The 14,449-nt window shown below is 42.7% G+C and overlaps 1 protein-coding gene across 3 annotated transcripts in view; it reads right to left on the bottom strand.

Moving 5' to 3' along the window:
- The window catches only part of itga7 (integrin, alpha 7), a 28,435-nt gene that overhangs the window by 3,444 nt on the left and 10,542 nt on the right, over positions 1-14,449 (bottom strand). The window contains exons 2-24 of one of the 3 annotated variants that reach the window (XM_066671858.1): positions 13,084-13,211; positions 12,653-12,732; positions 11,665-11,920; positions 11,108-11,236; positions 8,326-8,533; positions 7,886-8,079; positions 7,530-7,618; positions 7,245-7,372; positions 7,070-7,165; positions 6,021-6,082; positions 5,760-5,929; positions 5,248-5,403; positions 5,026-5,141; positions 4,758-4,941; positions 4,428-4,502; positions 4,178-4,257; positions 3,924-4,001; positions 3,515-3,617; positions 3,205-3,408; positions 1,906-2,022; positions 1,697-1,810; positions 1,452-1,550; positions 976-1,101 (exon numbers count right to left, since the gene is read on the bottom strand). In XM_066671858.1, the coding sequence (XP_066527955.1) occupies positions 976-1,101; positions 1,452-1,550; positions 1,697-1,810; positions 1,906-2,022; positions 3,205-3,408; positions 3,515-3,617; positions 3,924-4,001; positions 4,178-4,257; positions 4,428-4,502; positions 4,758-4,941; positions 5,026-5,141; positions 5,248-5,403; positions 5,760-5,929; positions 6,021-6,082; positions 7,070-7,165; positions 7,245-7,372; positions 7,530-7,618; positions 7,886-8,079; positions 8,326-8,533; positions 11,108-11,236; positions 11,665-11,920; positions 12,653-12,732; positions 13,084-13,211 (2,992 nt within the window). Of the gene's footprint in view, positions 1-975; positions 1,102-1,451; positions 1,551-1,696; positions 1,811-1,905; positions 2,023-3,204; positions 3,409-3,514; positions 3,618-3,923; positions 4,002-4,177; positions 4,258-4,427; positions 4,503-4,757; positions 4,942-5,025; positions 5,142-5,247; positions 5,404-5,759; positions 5,930-6,020; positions 6,083-7,069; positions 7,166-7,244; positions 7,373-7,529; positions 7,619-7,885; positions 8,080-8,325; positions 8,534-10,567; positions 10,673-11,107; positions 11,237-11,664; positions 11,921-12,652; positions 12,733-13,083; positions 13,212-14,449 lie in introns of all 3 variants that reach the window. The other 2 variants (XM_066671859.1, XM_066671860.1) reach the window with 2 other exon arrangements.

Here is a 14,449-nt window from a genome sequence, read left to right as displayed (position 1 = left end):
TTCCCGGGAGCCCATAGATCCGTGCTGGAGGTGAGGTTCTGTGTACCAGTGTTCTGGACGGAGAACCCTACTGAAGTTCCGCGGCCTGTTTCTCGGCGTCTGAGGGCTGCAGATGGACCTGAGCTCTGTAATACTCCGTCTCAATCTGAGAACGTCTCTCTGAACGTTTAAAGAACCCACACTGAACACAGGAGGACGAGAGGAGAGGAGTAGAAGGAGAGGTAGAAGAGAGAAGGGAAGGAGATGAGAGAAGGCGAGGAGGCAGAGGAGTAGAAGGAAAAGACGTGTGAGAGGAAAAGGAGGAGAAGAGCAAACGTTGGACAGAGGAAATAAGAGATGAAAACAGAGTGAAAATAAACAGAGACTGGAGCCTGTTTACACTATAACACTCAAGTGTAATTACAGAGTAAAACCTCCAGGTGGCAGTACAGAGGAATATTGACACTGGCGCTGAGGGACCGAGGCACAATTCCAGCAGGGTCAACATCCTACAGCGCCACCTCCTGGTAGAGACGTGCGTGTAACCTCAAAAAACGACAAACCTTCAGCTAATAATGCCTCACAGAAGATTAAAACTTAAATGTTCTAATGTTTAGATTATTCAGGGAGTATTATAACAAACCTCCAAATCGGACCCATTTGTAATCAGTAAATCTCTGCTATTTTTACTTTCAAGATCAGATAGAACTAATCAGAGCAGGACGCAGGATGTGCTCAGTGTAAACAGACTCACACAAAGGGAGTAATAACAATAACAACAACAACCATAATAATAATAATAATAATAATAATAATAATAATAATAATAGAAATAATAATAAACAGAAACAGGAAAGAGAAACAGAGAAAAACACAGGAAAGAGTAGTGAAAGATGTAATTAAAGAGGAAATGAAGTGAAGAGAGATGTCTCAAGAACCTGGACCCTAACTGAGAAGGATTGTCTAAAAGATTTCCATATTTCGTTTGCTCACTACCTTCCAGAGGACACAGACGAGGAGCGACAGCAGCAGAACTCCGAGGATGATGGCAATGAGGATGATCCACCAGGGAATCCAGAAGTGATCGGACACGCCGTGCTCTGGGTATATCATCACTGGAACCTGAGCAGAAATATTTACACATACAATGTTTATATTCATTTCTATATAAATAAGATCACACTTTTTTCTTAAGGATTAAAGAATCAGACCATTTTTGTTCATATAAATAGTTTACTGAATTAATGAGCTGGTGTGTTTTATTTCTTGTTTCAGTGATATTTGGGAGATTTGCTAAACTTGCTGTGTATTTAAGACTGATTCATGTTAATGAGCTCTGTTCTGTATTGTACTTTATTCTAGCAAGGGAAAACACTCCTTATAACCTCACACTCTGTGGGTGCGACTAAACCTCTGTAGGCAGAATGGGCTTAGTGGAGGTATATGTTTTTGTGACGTCACAAACATAGTACCTGTGCTGCAGCGTCCCGGAGCACTAAGTGTTTGATGCTGGACTTCACTGTAATATTCGCCCTGACCATTAACTCCAGTTCACTGACGGAGGAGAACTCCTGAGAGAGATAGAGAGAGAGAGAGAGAGAGAGATAGATAGATAGCTTTTCATCATGATGCACATACAAATCTGGACTCAAGCACATGCACTCTGTATATTTATGAAGCCAGCTGTATGATTGTGTGTGTGTTGATGTGTTCTGACCTCAATAAATGTGCTGTTCCAAAGTCGTGCTTTGATCTTGAATAGTGCGGAACCTGAGAACCCATGCAGTGGACACTGGAACAGAACACAGCGAGCAGAACCTAGAAGGCAATCCTGTAAAACCACACACACACACACACACACTGTAAGTCCTTTGTGATGAACTGTAATTGCTGTGTAATTTAAATGAAATAAATTTGAGGTGTTACCAGTTGTAGAGATTTCCTCCTCTCAGATGCCGCCACAGCCGGAGTGTTGTTCAGAGAACCTCCCTCTGTTCCACCGTTCTGCCGTTCCTCTGGGTGAGAGCGGGGTCTTCGTCTGACCTTTTTAAAAAAACACCAGAGCTTTAAACGATGTTTAATTTTATTGGACTGTGTTGCTGCACTGCTTTGTGTTTGGGTCGCACCCCTGACTCTGACCAATAGAGGGCGCTCAGTCACTTAAATTGCATTTATTCATTATCTGTAATCCAGTTCAGCGCTTATCCAGTTCAGGGTCGCGGTGGGTCCAGAGCCTACCTGGAATCATTGGGCGCAAGGCGGGAATACACCCTGGAGGGGGCGTCGGTCCTTCACAGGGCAACGCAGACACACACACACACACACACACACACCTACGGACACTTTTGAGTTGCCAATCCACCTACCAACGTGTGTTTTTGGACTGTGGGAGGAAACCGGAGCACCCAGGCAGACACAGGGAGAACACACCACATTCCTCACAGAGAGTCACCCGGAGGAAACCCACGCAGACACAGGGAGAACACACCAACTCCTCACACACAGTCACCCGGAGGAAACCCACGCAGACACAAGGAGAACACACCACACTCCTCACAGACGGTCACCCGGAGGAAACCCACACAGACACAGGGAGAACACACCACACTTCTCACAGACAGTCACCCGGAGGAAACCCACACAGACACAGGGAGAACACACCACACTCCTCACAGACAGTCACCCAGAGGAAACCCATGCAGACACACGGAGAACACACCACAATCCTCACAGACAGTCACCCGGAGGAAACCCACGAAGACACAGGGAGAACACACCACACTTCTCACAGACAGTCACCCGGAGGAAACCCACACAGACACAGGGAGAACACACCACATTCCTCACAGACAGTCACCCGGAGGAAACCCACGCAGACACAAGGAGAACACACCACACTCCTCACAGACGGTCACCCGGAGGAAACCCACGCAGACACAGGGAGAACACACCAACTCCTCATAGACAGTCACCCGGAGGAAACCCACGCAGACACAGGGAGAACACACCACACTCCTCACAGACAGTCACCCGGAGGAAACCCACGCAGACACAGGGAGAACACCCCACACTCCTGGGACTCGAACCCACAATCTCCAGGTCCCCGGAGCTGTGTGACTGCGACACTACCTGCTGCACCACCGTGCCGCCACTTAAATTACAGTCATGTGAAAATGATCAAAGAGATTCATTTCCAGTAAGTGTTGTGGTTTGGCTTTTCTGTACCTGTAGGGTTTGGGGTTGTGGTTCTCGAGGAACCAGTTCTCGTGGGTTGATTGCTGATGTGTGGGAACAGTGCGAATGTGGATGACCCTCGATGTGTAAACTGGATGGATACAGCAGCCACTTCCCATTCCAGAGTTCATGAGGGAACATGATGTTGAGGAACGCAGAACCCACGCTCAGAACAGAGGAACTGGTACTAGACACCTGTCCACAATCATTACACATTCATTCACAAACCCAACAGAAATCAGCATCTCTGAAACATTCTCCATACAATTAAACATGGGATCTTATTTTAAAGGTGATTTACAGTGAATTCGAGCTCCACTTCGCTGCCCACGTCTTCCAGATATTTCATGGCACTTTCCCCTTTCACGGTTCCGCTGAAGAACAGGTGATGAGGACGAGAGAGTCTGAGAACCACAAATGCAAGAGCTCTTTAGAACCAGATTAAACTGCAGAAAGGGAGGTGAGCAGTGGAAGTCTAAAGATTAAACCTGGAACTCAAACCTAACTCTAATCCATTTTAGATTTTCTTTTGTATCATTTTCAATAAACATAATCTTTGACTTCCCGCAAAATGTCTGATTTATATTTTGAAATATACTCACAACAAATGAGAAAAATGCTATTATAACCATGTAGTACATGTTTATAGCTTATATATAAGACTCTCACTATTGTTCTGTTAAAGAGGGCTTATAAACTATGTACCATACCCGCTGACCGCCAGGGGAAGCTCTATGACCACTTTAGCGAAGGCTGTGACTGTGCTGAGGTCTGGCTGCTCACTTATCCTGAGAGAGAGAGAGAGAGAGAGAGCGAGAGAGAGAGAGAGAGAGAGAGAGAGAGAGAGAGGTGAGAGAGAGAGACCCTGTACGAGTGAAAATTCCATCACATGGGCCTTTACCAATAGAATAATGTGGACTCCTTGAGAGCTGTGAGGAGTTTATAAAAAAGAGAAGAGACTCACGTGGACATCAGGAGGTCCACTGAGAGAGACGTGGTTTCCGTGGTGATGGCTGAGGTGCTCAGGATAATGTGGAACTTAAGCTAAAAGATAATAAATATGTAAAGAGATAATAAAAATAATGCAAGAAGCACTATCCTCCATATTATAAACACTCAAACACTCAGTATAACACTGTGTTGTGTGTTGTATGTGTGTGTGTGTGTGTGTATGGGTGTGTATGTGTGTGTGTGTAAGGGGGGTGCTACTGTACCACAGCATCTCGTTTGAGAGGGTTTCCCAACTCACACTCGGCCTGAGAACCATTCTGATTTGCCTGACACACAACCTGCAAACACACACACACACACACACACACACACACACAAATACAAACACAAACACACACACACACACAAATAAATATGACTACGAAGTAGATGGAGGTGAACATTAACTAAATCTATTACATCAGCTCCAGAACACCAACAGGTAATAAGCTGGTGCTCAGCTGATTAAACTGGTTCTGGGCTGATTTGGAGCATTTACAAATCTGGTTCTGAGTTGGTACTGAGCTGGTTCTGCTCCAGTTCCAGGCTATTACCTGTGGTCCTCTGAAGCCAGAGTAGGACAGGGTACTGGGCAGAGATATGAGCATCTGAGCAGCATGAGCGTCATCTCCGTTCTCCTGCGGGTTCTCCAGGTCTGACGGCGTGTTAGTAACCGTGAGCTCTAGAACCACTGACCTCTGATCAGACAGAGAGAACACGGGAACGCCGTCCTCATCTCTGTTTCACAAAGAAAACCCAGACATAAATATTAACCAGTAATATAAACATGTTGAAAAACATCAAAGCCAGTGGGGGTCATACAGTGGTAAAGGGGTGAATGAATCCGAGATGGCGGCTCTTGTGCCGAACTGATAGCTGAGCTGCAGGTTACTCTGACAGATCTTATCTTCACCACAACCTTCTCTCAGAAAGTTCACCTGAAGAAAAACAACAACATGAAACACACACTCTTTTCAAATTACGTAAAAACAATCAAATATTTTGGTCCAACAGTGACTCCTGTATTTTACTGTGTGAACCCACCTCTGAGTAGTAAGTGTTGGACGGACTGAGGCTCAGAACCGGACTCAGATGACCCAGATGTTTGTGTCCCACCTGTCTGTGACGTCTGTGCCGGGTTCTCTTTATGGTGTGAGTGATCGCCAGGGAAATGGGACGCAGTTTATCTCTGATGTTCTCCTGGAGAACCACAGTTTGCACACAAACAGACACTAATCACACAACATTCAGACAGAATTAAATTTTGAAGATAATGTGAGGTTATAGAGGAATCTTATAATCTGATCAAGTTAAAGCTAGGTTTAGATGAACCTAAATCCATATGGTGTTTTATAGGGTTGTTCAGAGTTGTATAGAGATTTGTAGAGTTGAATAGATGTGTACAGATAAGGTGTAGAATTGTATGGTGTTGTATACATATGTGTAGAGTTGTATAGAGATTTGTAGAGTTGAATAGATGTGTACAGATAAGGTGTAGAATTGTATGGTGTTGTATACATATGTGTAGAGTTGTATAGAGATGTGTAGAGTTGAACCTGAAGGACAAATGTGGCTGATTGACAGGCCGGCTGGTTCTGACCAATCAGGTCCACTTCCTCTGAGTGGACAAACTCCGGCTCAGCTGCCGTCCGGCCCAGAAAGTAAACTCTGTGTGGAAGACCTAGCTTCCTGCGCTCAGTTTCTGCTTCAAAATGGACGCCGAGCGCTGGAGTAAACACAAGCAGAAACCAGCAGAGTGTTAAAATCAGAGCGGGTCACTGACCTCTGTGTTAAAATTAAGCCGTGTTTAGACTCACTGATGTGTGGAGAGTAGGAGTCTGGGTGAGCAGTGTATGAAAAACATGCCTCCACCTCAACACTGAAAAACATCACAAATATCAGGACATTACTGACATAATTTTCACTGAAAAAAAAACAGCTTAGCACTGCAGAAACTGCACTATGTAACATTTGGAGGAGGGTAGGAAACCATCCCCTTCCCCTTGATTTCAGGACAGTGCTGTAAATGTGAATTACACTCTGCAACTGTAGGGGAGCCTAGGAGGAAAAATACCTAATCTCACCTATAGTTCCTTTAACATTACTGTTCAAATGGAGGAGACAGGCTTGAGCGTATAACCATGAAAATCAATACAAAAAGCTAGGTTTGGTCAGCTGCTGAGGCTCGGTCCTGTATCAGTATATGGGCAGGGGTCCAGTATAATAAATGGAAAGATCTTCTAAGTGATTTCTCAGCATTCACTTAAAATGGCGATCCAGTGTTCTGCTAAACAGCGTTGCCACACAAAATGATACAGACCCTCTCCACAGCTGCTGTTTACATTAGCAATGTGTGGGAAATCACATGATCATAACTCTGCTACTCTGTCCACTTTCACAGTCCTCTAATAAGATGTAAAATGGACATAAATGGTACTCAAACAGGGCGTGGAAAACACAGGGATCTTAGGACTATACCACACATTACCAAAGTATTTCAGACCATCTGAGATGAGCTTGCAGAGCAATGCAGTTTCGTGCATTTCCTGATGAGTCAGTGGACTGTGTTAAGTTAAAACCATTTTATGAAGGGCCCATGTGCCTAAATGTATCATAGTTGCATAATGGTTTCTAATGCAGTGCTGTCTGAGGGCTAGAAGGCCACACACATTGAAAAGTGGTGTCTGGCCTTGCTCTGTGCAGATTGGTAGATGGTGAAAACCCTAAATTCATTGCAATCTTTAAAACTATGCTTTAATCACATTGTGTTCTGTAAACATGAATGTAAATGAAATACGTTTAAATATTAGCGTAAATTCTAACTATGTTTACATTTGAATTTCAATTAATTAATAAATAAACCCACCAGACTCCATCCCTTCCCTGGCAGTTCTGTTGAGTCACGTCTAAAAACTGAGTTTTCACTGAAATATCTCGGGTCACATGGATCACCGGCCGGGCCCTAGAAGTCACACAGAGGTGAAAGGTCAGGCAGATGTCAGAGGTCAGAAACTAAAGTACCTGTACGGAACCTAATTTACCTGTACAGAACAACTTGATCACTGAGAGAACCCACTGCTAAATCTGGGTAAAGGTTCCCATCTATATCTAGTCCTCCAGAGATAGAGTACCCAAAACGCTTCACACCTGCATTTAACCCATCCAGAATCTGCAATGGAGCAATAGTTTAAAACATGTGAACAACAGAACTAATGAGACACTTTCTAAATTTACATGAAACACATGTAACTCATCATTAAATTTAAAATGTCTGATATAATGGAAACTCTAGGACCAGGTTCAGGACGAGGCTTGGTTCCGTTCACCTGAGATGGCTTTGTGTCGATTCCTGTAGAAGATCCTCTGAAGATAAACACTTTACCGTCTCCATCAAAGGGAGCTCCCACAGCAATATCTATGATAAATATATAGCGCATATCAAGAATCCAAATACAAACAGAAGGACACCAGTGTGAATGTTATGTCACTTCCATATCACTTCTTCATCACAGTTCCCACAGCAATGTTTACATACAACCAACAGCAGAACATTAATCACAGAGTAAATACAGTAATGTAGAGCCCCATACAGTCTGTATTCAGTAATTGGGAACAAGAATAACATTAAGCACAGTATTATCTAGAACCACACTGAATAACCCAAAGGAATGGTGTTCCTGACCTGCGTACCCATCCTGGTCCAGGTCACCCACACTGCTGAGTGAGATTCCGAATGATGAGTCAGATGTTCCGTTCAGGCGGATTGGACGGGCTTTCTCCCAGTGACTCGCTGGGTTTAAAAATACATAGACAGCTCCTCCAATCTCAGCCTTACGGTCAAAAAAGTTTGGAGCGCCCACAATTAAATCTGTCCAACTGAGATAGAGAGAAAGAGAGAGATTTTGATGTTTTTATCTTTCATTGTTAGCCACAGTTAAAGACCACAGACACTGGGTGACTCATGTAGACTATGAGACTAATGACACAGTGCTGTAATCAGAACAGATTATTAACAGACTCATTAATCAGATTACTGTGTTTAAACACATTCAGTATAAACTGTGTTGAGTAATGAAGTTATATTGTATAGTTACAGTAGTTAAATAAGGTGTAGTATTTTACCCGTCATTGTTGAGGTCGGTGGTGGTAACCGAGTATCCAAACGACGAGGCCAGCTCCTCCCCCCAGAGAATAAACTCGGGGACCAGGCGGTAAATGTTGTCTTTCTTCAGCAGAACCACGGCTCCTGTGTGATTGGCTCTGGGAGCTCCAGCCACAAATGTCAACTCGCCTCGACTCATTATTCCCTTCGCTGAGTCCACGGAGAAACCTGGCCCAGAGATTCAGAGTTCAGAGTCAGCTTCTGCCAAGGACCTTTAGTATGCACTGTATTAAGGTAATGAGTGTTAGATATGAGTATTGACTTTGTTTCAGATGTGACTGTGTGTGTGTGTGTGTGTGTGTGTGTGTGTGTGTGTGTGTGTGTTATGTACAGATAATATTTGTAAATGTGACATATAGAGTTCAATGATGAAGTCAAAATAGATCACAGAACACAGCATTAATGCGTTAGTGAAGCAGACGTCAGTGCTGCAGACAGAGGAAAATTTAGTTTAGTATAATTTAGTTATGTTTAATTTATTCATTCATTCATTATCTGCAAGCATTTATCCAGTTCAGGGTCGCGGTGTGTCCAGAGCCTACCTGGAATCATTGGGCAATGTGTGGGTCAACACAGACATTCACACACTCACACCTACGGACACTTTTGAGTCACCAATCCACCTACCAACGTGTGTTTTTGGACTGTGGGAGGAAACCGGAGCACCCGGAGGAAACCCACGCAGACACAGGGAGAACACACCACACTCCTCACAGACAGTCACCCGGAGCGGGAATCAAACCCACAACCTCCAGGTCCCTGGAGCTGTGTGACTGCGACACTACCTGCTGCACCACCTTGCCGCCTGTTTAATTTAGTTTAGCTTTATTTAGTTTAGGATACTTTTTGCTAACAGGGAAATCTCTGATTTTCTTCTTGTGCTCTGTACGATTATATTATGATATAGAAAAAAGTATATTATATAAACAACTTTCAGTTCATTTCTCTTCTCTTTTTCTTGCTAAACTTATCATTTTTATAATGTATGAGGTCTATGGCTACAATATTTTGTTCAAAAGGAAATTATTATAAACAGACAGTGGGGTAATGACTGTTAGAGGAAATGAATAAATAATAAAGTGTCATGTGGGAGACACTGGTCTGCGTTGCCACATATCCAGCCCCTCAGACTTCAAATAACTCCAAAACTCAGAAACTAGGCACTCCACAGACGAGGGACAACTGGGAGTTTCCAAGTTCCTGAGTTCCTAAGAGTCTAGGGGGGACTGGTTCTGTAATAGCCCAAGACGACCAATGTGAACGCCCATCACAAAACCAAAAGAGATGAAGGTGATTGGTTGTCGTGTATGACCGAATTTGCATATAGTAATTGAACTTGAATCTAACAAACTGACACAGGAACTTCATCGTACATTAATGTTATTGGAAACAAATCACACAAAATCACTTCAAACATCTGTGAACCACCACCAAGAAAATCGACAGTTTCAGAGAGCAACACGCATGCAGACGAGAAACTTCACACTACACACTATATACACACTCTCTACTCACACTACACACTCCTCTAATTACAGAGAGACTGTAAACTGATGCAGATGTCTGATTGTAAACTAATTTTTTGCATGTGATTTTAAAAATGTAAAAGTTCAGGGTCCTGTATTTGGAGCTGGATTTAAAGGTTTAACACTATTATTCAGAGATTATATTTGAACTCAGACAGTGCTCAGAGACTTAACTCCTTTATGATAAGGACATGTTCACATCCGCAACAAAAACAGGTGTGAAACTTAACTTAAAACGTAAGTTATAACTTAAAAAGTCTCCTCAACACATGAGGTCACACACAGCTGTGTATTTTCATTACTGTGTAAATAAATATCTGTATTTTCATTTCCAATTTGTAGATGTGGAGGATGTGCTTGAAAAGCTCTCTGTTTAAAGAGAATGATCAGTGAATTTTCTGGGTAGTTTTAATGTTAGTGTTAGTCTCTCTGTGAATGAGAAGTTAGGCTTTTGTTCACACTGCAGCGCAAAACAGATTTATCTCTTATATTGAATTTTAATACTGAGTTTCAACTGTAGAAATACTTTCTGTGTTCAGACCGCAGCAGCTAAGAATTCAGAATTGCCCTGCAGTGTGAACAATGACTATAACATTTTTCAAAGTCTGCACAAACATTTCTAGATTGTGAAGAAGCTGAGCATCAATGACACAAAACAAACACTTATCCTACAAACCTAAGTAGCTATTCTGAGCTACGTCCTCAAACTGGGCTCGGGCGTAGGGCTCCAGAGTTTTATAAACAAGAGCATCCTCTGTGGGGCTTGCCATAAACAACAGACCTTTGTGGGGTGGGGAGTGATGGAGGTGGCGGGGGTGGTGGTGATGGAGGTGGAGGTGGGGGATGATGGAGAGAAAAAGAAAAACAAAAAGGTGCAGGTGTGAGACTGTGATTGAAGGCTGTGCTCTTAAATTCGGAGACTGACCAGCAGCAAGCAGCAGATGCTTTTAACAAACAACAAACAACAATAACAACAAATCCTAGTTGCTGCTGATCAACAACAGATCACCACACAACTGAACCGTCCCTAGTTCCACACTTGGACGAATCTGATTTCTGTGAAAACACAGTGTGTAGAGTAACGTTCAAGTGTGGGTTTGGGTTCTAAAGTTCAGTTTGTGGTTCTGGAGTTCCACTTCCTGTGCCTCGTCAGAGTGGGTGGGGCTTAGGTGAACAGGGATGAAGGCTGAGTGGGCGGGGCTCAGGTGAGTCGTACCCAGGTAACTGTGATATGGAACAGGGATGAGGGCCGAGTTTTGTTGTTGTTCATCCGCCACTTCGTACGGCCCGTCGTCATAGTAACCCAAATTCAGAGATTCGTTCAACTGCTGGACTCGCATCTCACCTGGGCAATGGAACAAACATGTATACAAAAAAACACACAAATACACAAACAAACAAGCCATCGCTCACCTGAGGAATGAAACAAACATCTAAACAAACAAACAAACAAACACAAATATACAGCTGCTGGGGGGACTTATATCACTCTTGAGGACTGGAGGGGGCAGGGGGCATATGGGGGGAGAAACCAACACAACACAGACATGTATATACTGATCGCTGCCTTTAGCTACAAGCACAACACCCCTCTACACCCCTCCCCCCCACACACACCCATAGTTACAGAGCAACTTAAGAGTAAGCAGTACCTGTAATGAACAATAAAATTGTAAGCAGTAAGCAATAAACAGTACATTTAAAATTATAAAACCACATAGTAAACAGTAAAAGGAAAAGAGTAAATAATAAACTATAAATAATAAACATTACCTTTCCAGTTATATGTTCCCGGCGCTCCGAACAGAATGTAGTTGTTGTCCGGGGAGAAGCTGGCAGACAGACCTTGCTGACAGAATCCGAACTGTTCATGACCTTGAGGTCGACCTTCACAGAACTTCCACTCGCCTCCGTCCAGATCGTCTCTCTCCGTCAGATCCTCGCTCAGAACGTAGCAGCGACCAATCGGATCCCGAGTCTCAGACGGCTGTTTCACCCTCTGCCTCAGCTCGTATAGGTGAGCACACGTCTATAAACATTTATAACAACATTAAAATGATTAAAATACTACCTACAGGCATTATAACCATTCTCCACATACATCTGTGTCCTGGGCCTCGACTGGCTGGTTCATCCTCGGCACACGGCCGAATGAAATCAATTCAGAAACAAATATACACCAAGTATAATTATAATAATCATATGGACACACGTTCAACAAAACCTATACACAGACATACAGAGGTGAGAGTGGAGCTTCAATTTCTCTTTATTTGCAAAAGATGACAGAGCTGTTTGTGTTATGGACACTGTTGTGGTGAGATTATGTTATTATAGTTGTTATAAATCCAACTTTCTCTTGATATAAACGTTTTTTTATTACTTAAGTTCTGGAAATTTCTTCTTTTTTACCTTAAATATATACACAGTCAAAAGTCGCTGGACACCCTTTTATTTCTTTGTTTTTTTATTTACTTCTTTCAAGATGGCGGCCATGTTCCAGACATAGTCTAAAAGATAGGTCCCCTCACCCATTACTTGCTGCGGTATTCAGATAAAAGAATGTCCTGCGGGTTTTGACTCACCCTGTAGAATATATCTACTCCTGGAAAATGAATAATATTACACTGTACTGTAAGCGTGTGTAGTATATTAAATATAGTGTCAGTGTATTTATAGAACACTTAAAATACAGTGTGGATTACAAACTGTGCCAGTGTCTCTATAGAGACGAATCAAAGGGAGGAGTATTTGGACTCACCACCACTTTTCCTCCGATGCCCTGACTCTTCACTGTGACCCCCAGCCACTGGTTATCTTTACTCTCTCTCTCCAAACTCACTGGATAAACACAAGCAGACGTAGGGTTTCCTCACGGCTTCATACAGTTTTGATTAGTATTTTCTTTACTGAGCATTGATAAATAATATATATTTATATATATATATATATATATATATATATATATATATATATAATCAATTATAATCTGCTCTAACCCTGCAGACACACAGTTTAGTACAGTAAAATGATGATAGAGAGAGAGTGAGACAAAGAGAGGAGAGAGACAGACAGAAAAAGAGAGAGAGAGAGAGAGAGAGAGAGAGAGAGAGAGAGAGAGAGAGAGATTGGGAGGAGAGAGACAGACAGACAGAGAGAGAGAGAGAGAGATGTTATTCTGTTGTGTCTCACCATCTCCGTCGATGTCAACTCTCTCACAGTCGTATTCCTCAGCTGTGATTGGACACCGAAACAGTGCTCCTGGACGACTGTTCCTCAAAGAACCAAGGCCACGGGCCTGAGGAGCCCCTACCAGCAGCCTGCAGAACCCATCAGAACCCAAATGAATAAAATCTAAAAGCACACAAACAGTGCCACAACAGAAGCTCTCCAGAAACTATACAGTACCCACAAAAAAAATCTTTCAAAAGCAGAAGTAGATCCACACAAAACCAACAGAACAAAAAGAGAGTTCTGTTTTCCTCATATAGAAAATAACCTTTACTGTGGTTGTGAATGGAACCAGGCATCTCCAAGTCCACAGCACTCCGTGTCCCGCAGTAAACTCCATCAGTCTGAAGAGTTTTATATGGAATTTTGGTGGTGGTGATGATGATGATGATGAAATCTCAACACAATACATTTCTTTACCTCACAGCGTCCTGCATGTCCATCTCAACCAGGAACAGATATAAAAAACTCAGACCTTCTCAGATCTACCGTCAGACATCGATCATGTGTCCTCCAACATTTACTGTAAACACTTTCTCTGAGGAGACTTAGAGGGGACGTCTGGTTCCACTCACCACCGCTGTCAGCCGTTCTGTTCGCAGAGGTTTCTCCAGAACTAAAGCACTCTCCATCCCCTTTAAAATGTGCTTATTTATATTTAAGTTTTTATGTGACCTCTGTGCTTGGCTACAGTGTAAAACCTGCCAGAAATTCTTTATTCTAAATCTCTGAGGGATTATAAAAATCAGCTTTGTAATAAAGCTCTGCCTCTGATCCTCCCTCTGTGTGTGTTTCGCTCTGTTTCTCCACAGCACACACTGTGGGGTTAAAGGAGTATTTCTGTATTTCCCTGCAGCCTGATATTTTTGGGAGGTGACGCCGTCTCTGCCATATTTGGGTGGACTGGTCCTGCAGCTATTTTAAAATCACTCCCCTCAACAACATCCTGATTACCAGACTTTCTCAGGAGAGTATGAGATAAGAGACAGAGGAGAAACGGAGAGGTGTTAAAGGAGTTAGTTTGTTAAAAATATATATATATTTGAAGCTCTCTCCAATGTTTATGGAGGAAGTTATCTGTAGTACTCCAACACACATTCCTCTCTACTTAAATCCTGTTACAGAATAAAAGTCCCTGAGATCACAGCAACAAAATATCTTGTTTTGGGCTGAATATTAAATGTAAGTCATTTACTGGACACAGGGAAGACATTCTCTTCTATCACTGTTTATTTACGAGATAAGTGTTAATCTAATATCCAACTGTATTCAGGTCATACCCATAAAAGGAGTTTGTCTATGACAGAAATGATTGGGATATTTGAAA

Source organism: Hoplias malabaricus, chromosome 5 (genome assembly GCF_029633855.1).
Source record: "Hoplias malabaricus isolate fHopMal1 chromosome 5, fHopMal1.hap1, whole genome shotgun sequence".
In the NCBI taxonomy this organism is placed as follows: domain Eukaryota; kingdom Metazoa; phylum Chordata; class Actinopteri; order Characiformes; family Erythrinidae; genus Hoplias; species Hoplias malabaricus.
Note: the sequence above shows the minus strand (reverse complement) of the source record. Positions and strands in the feature narration are given on the sequence as shown.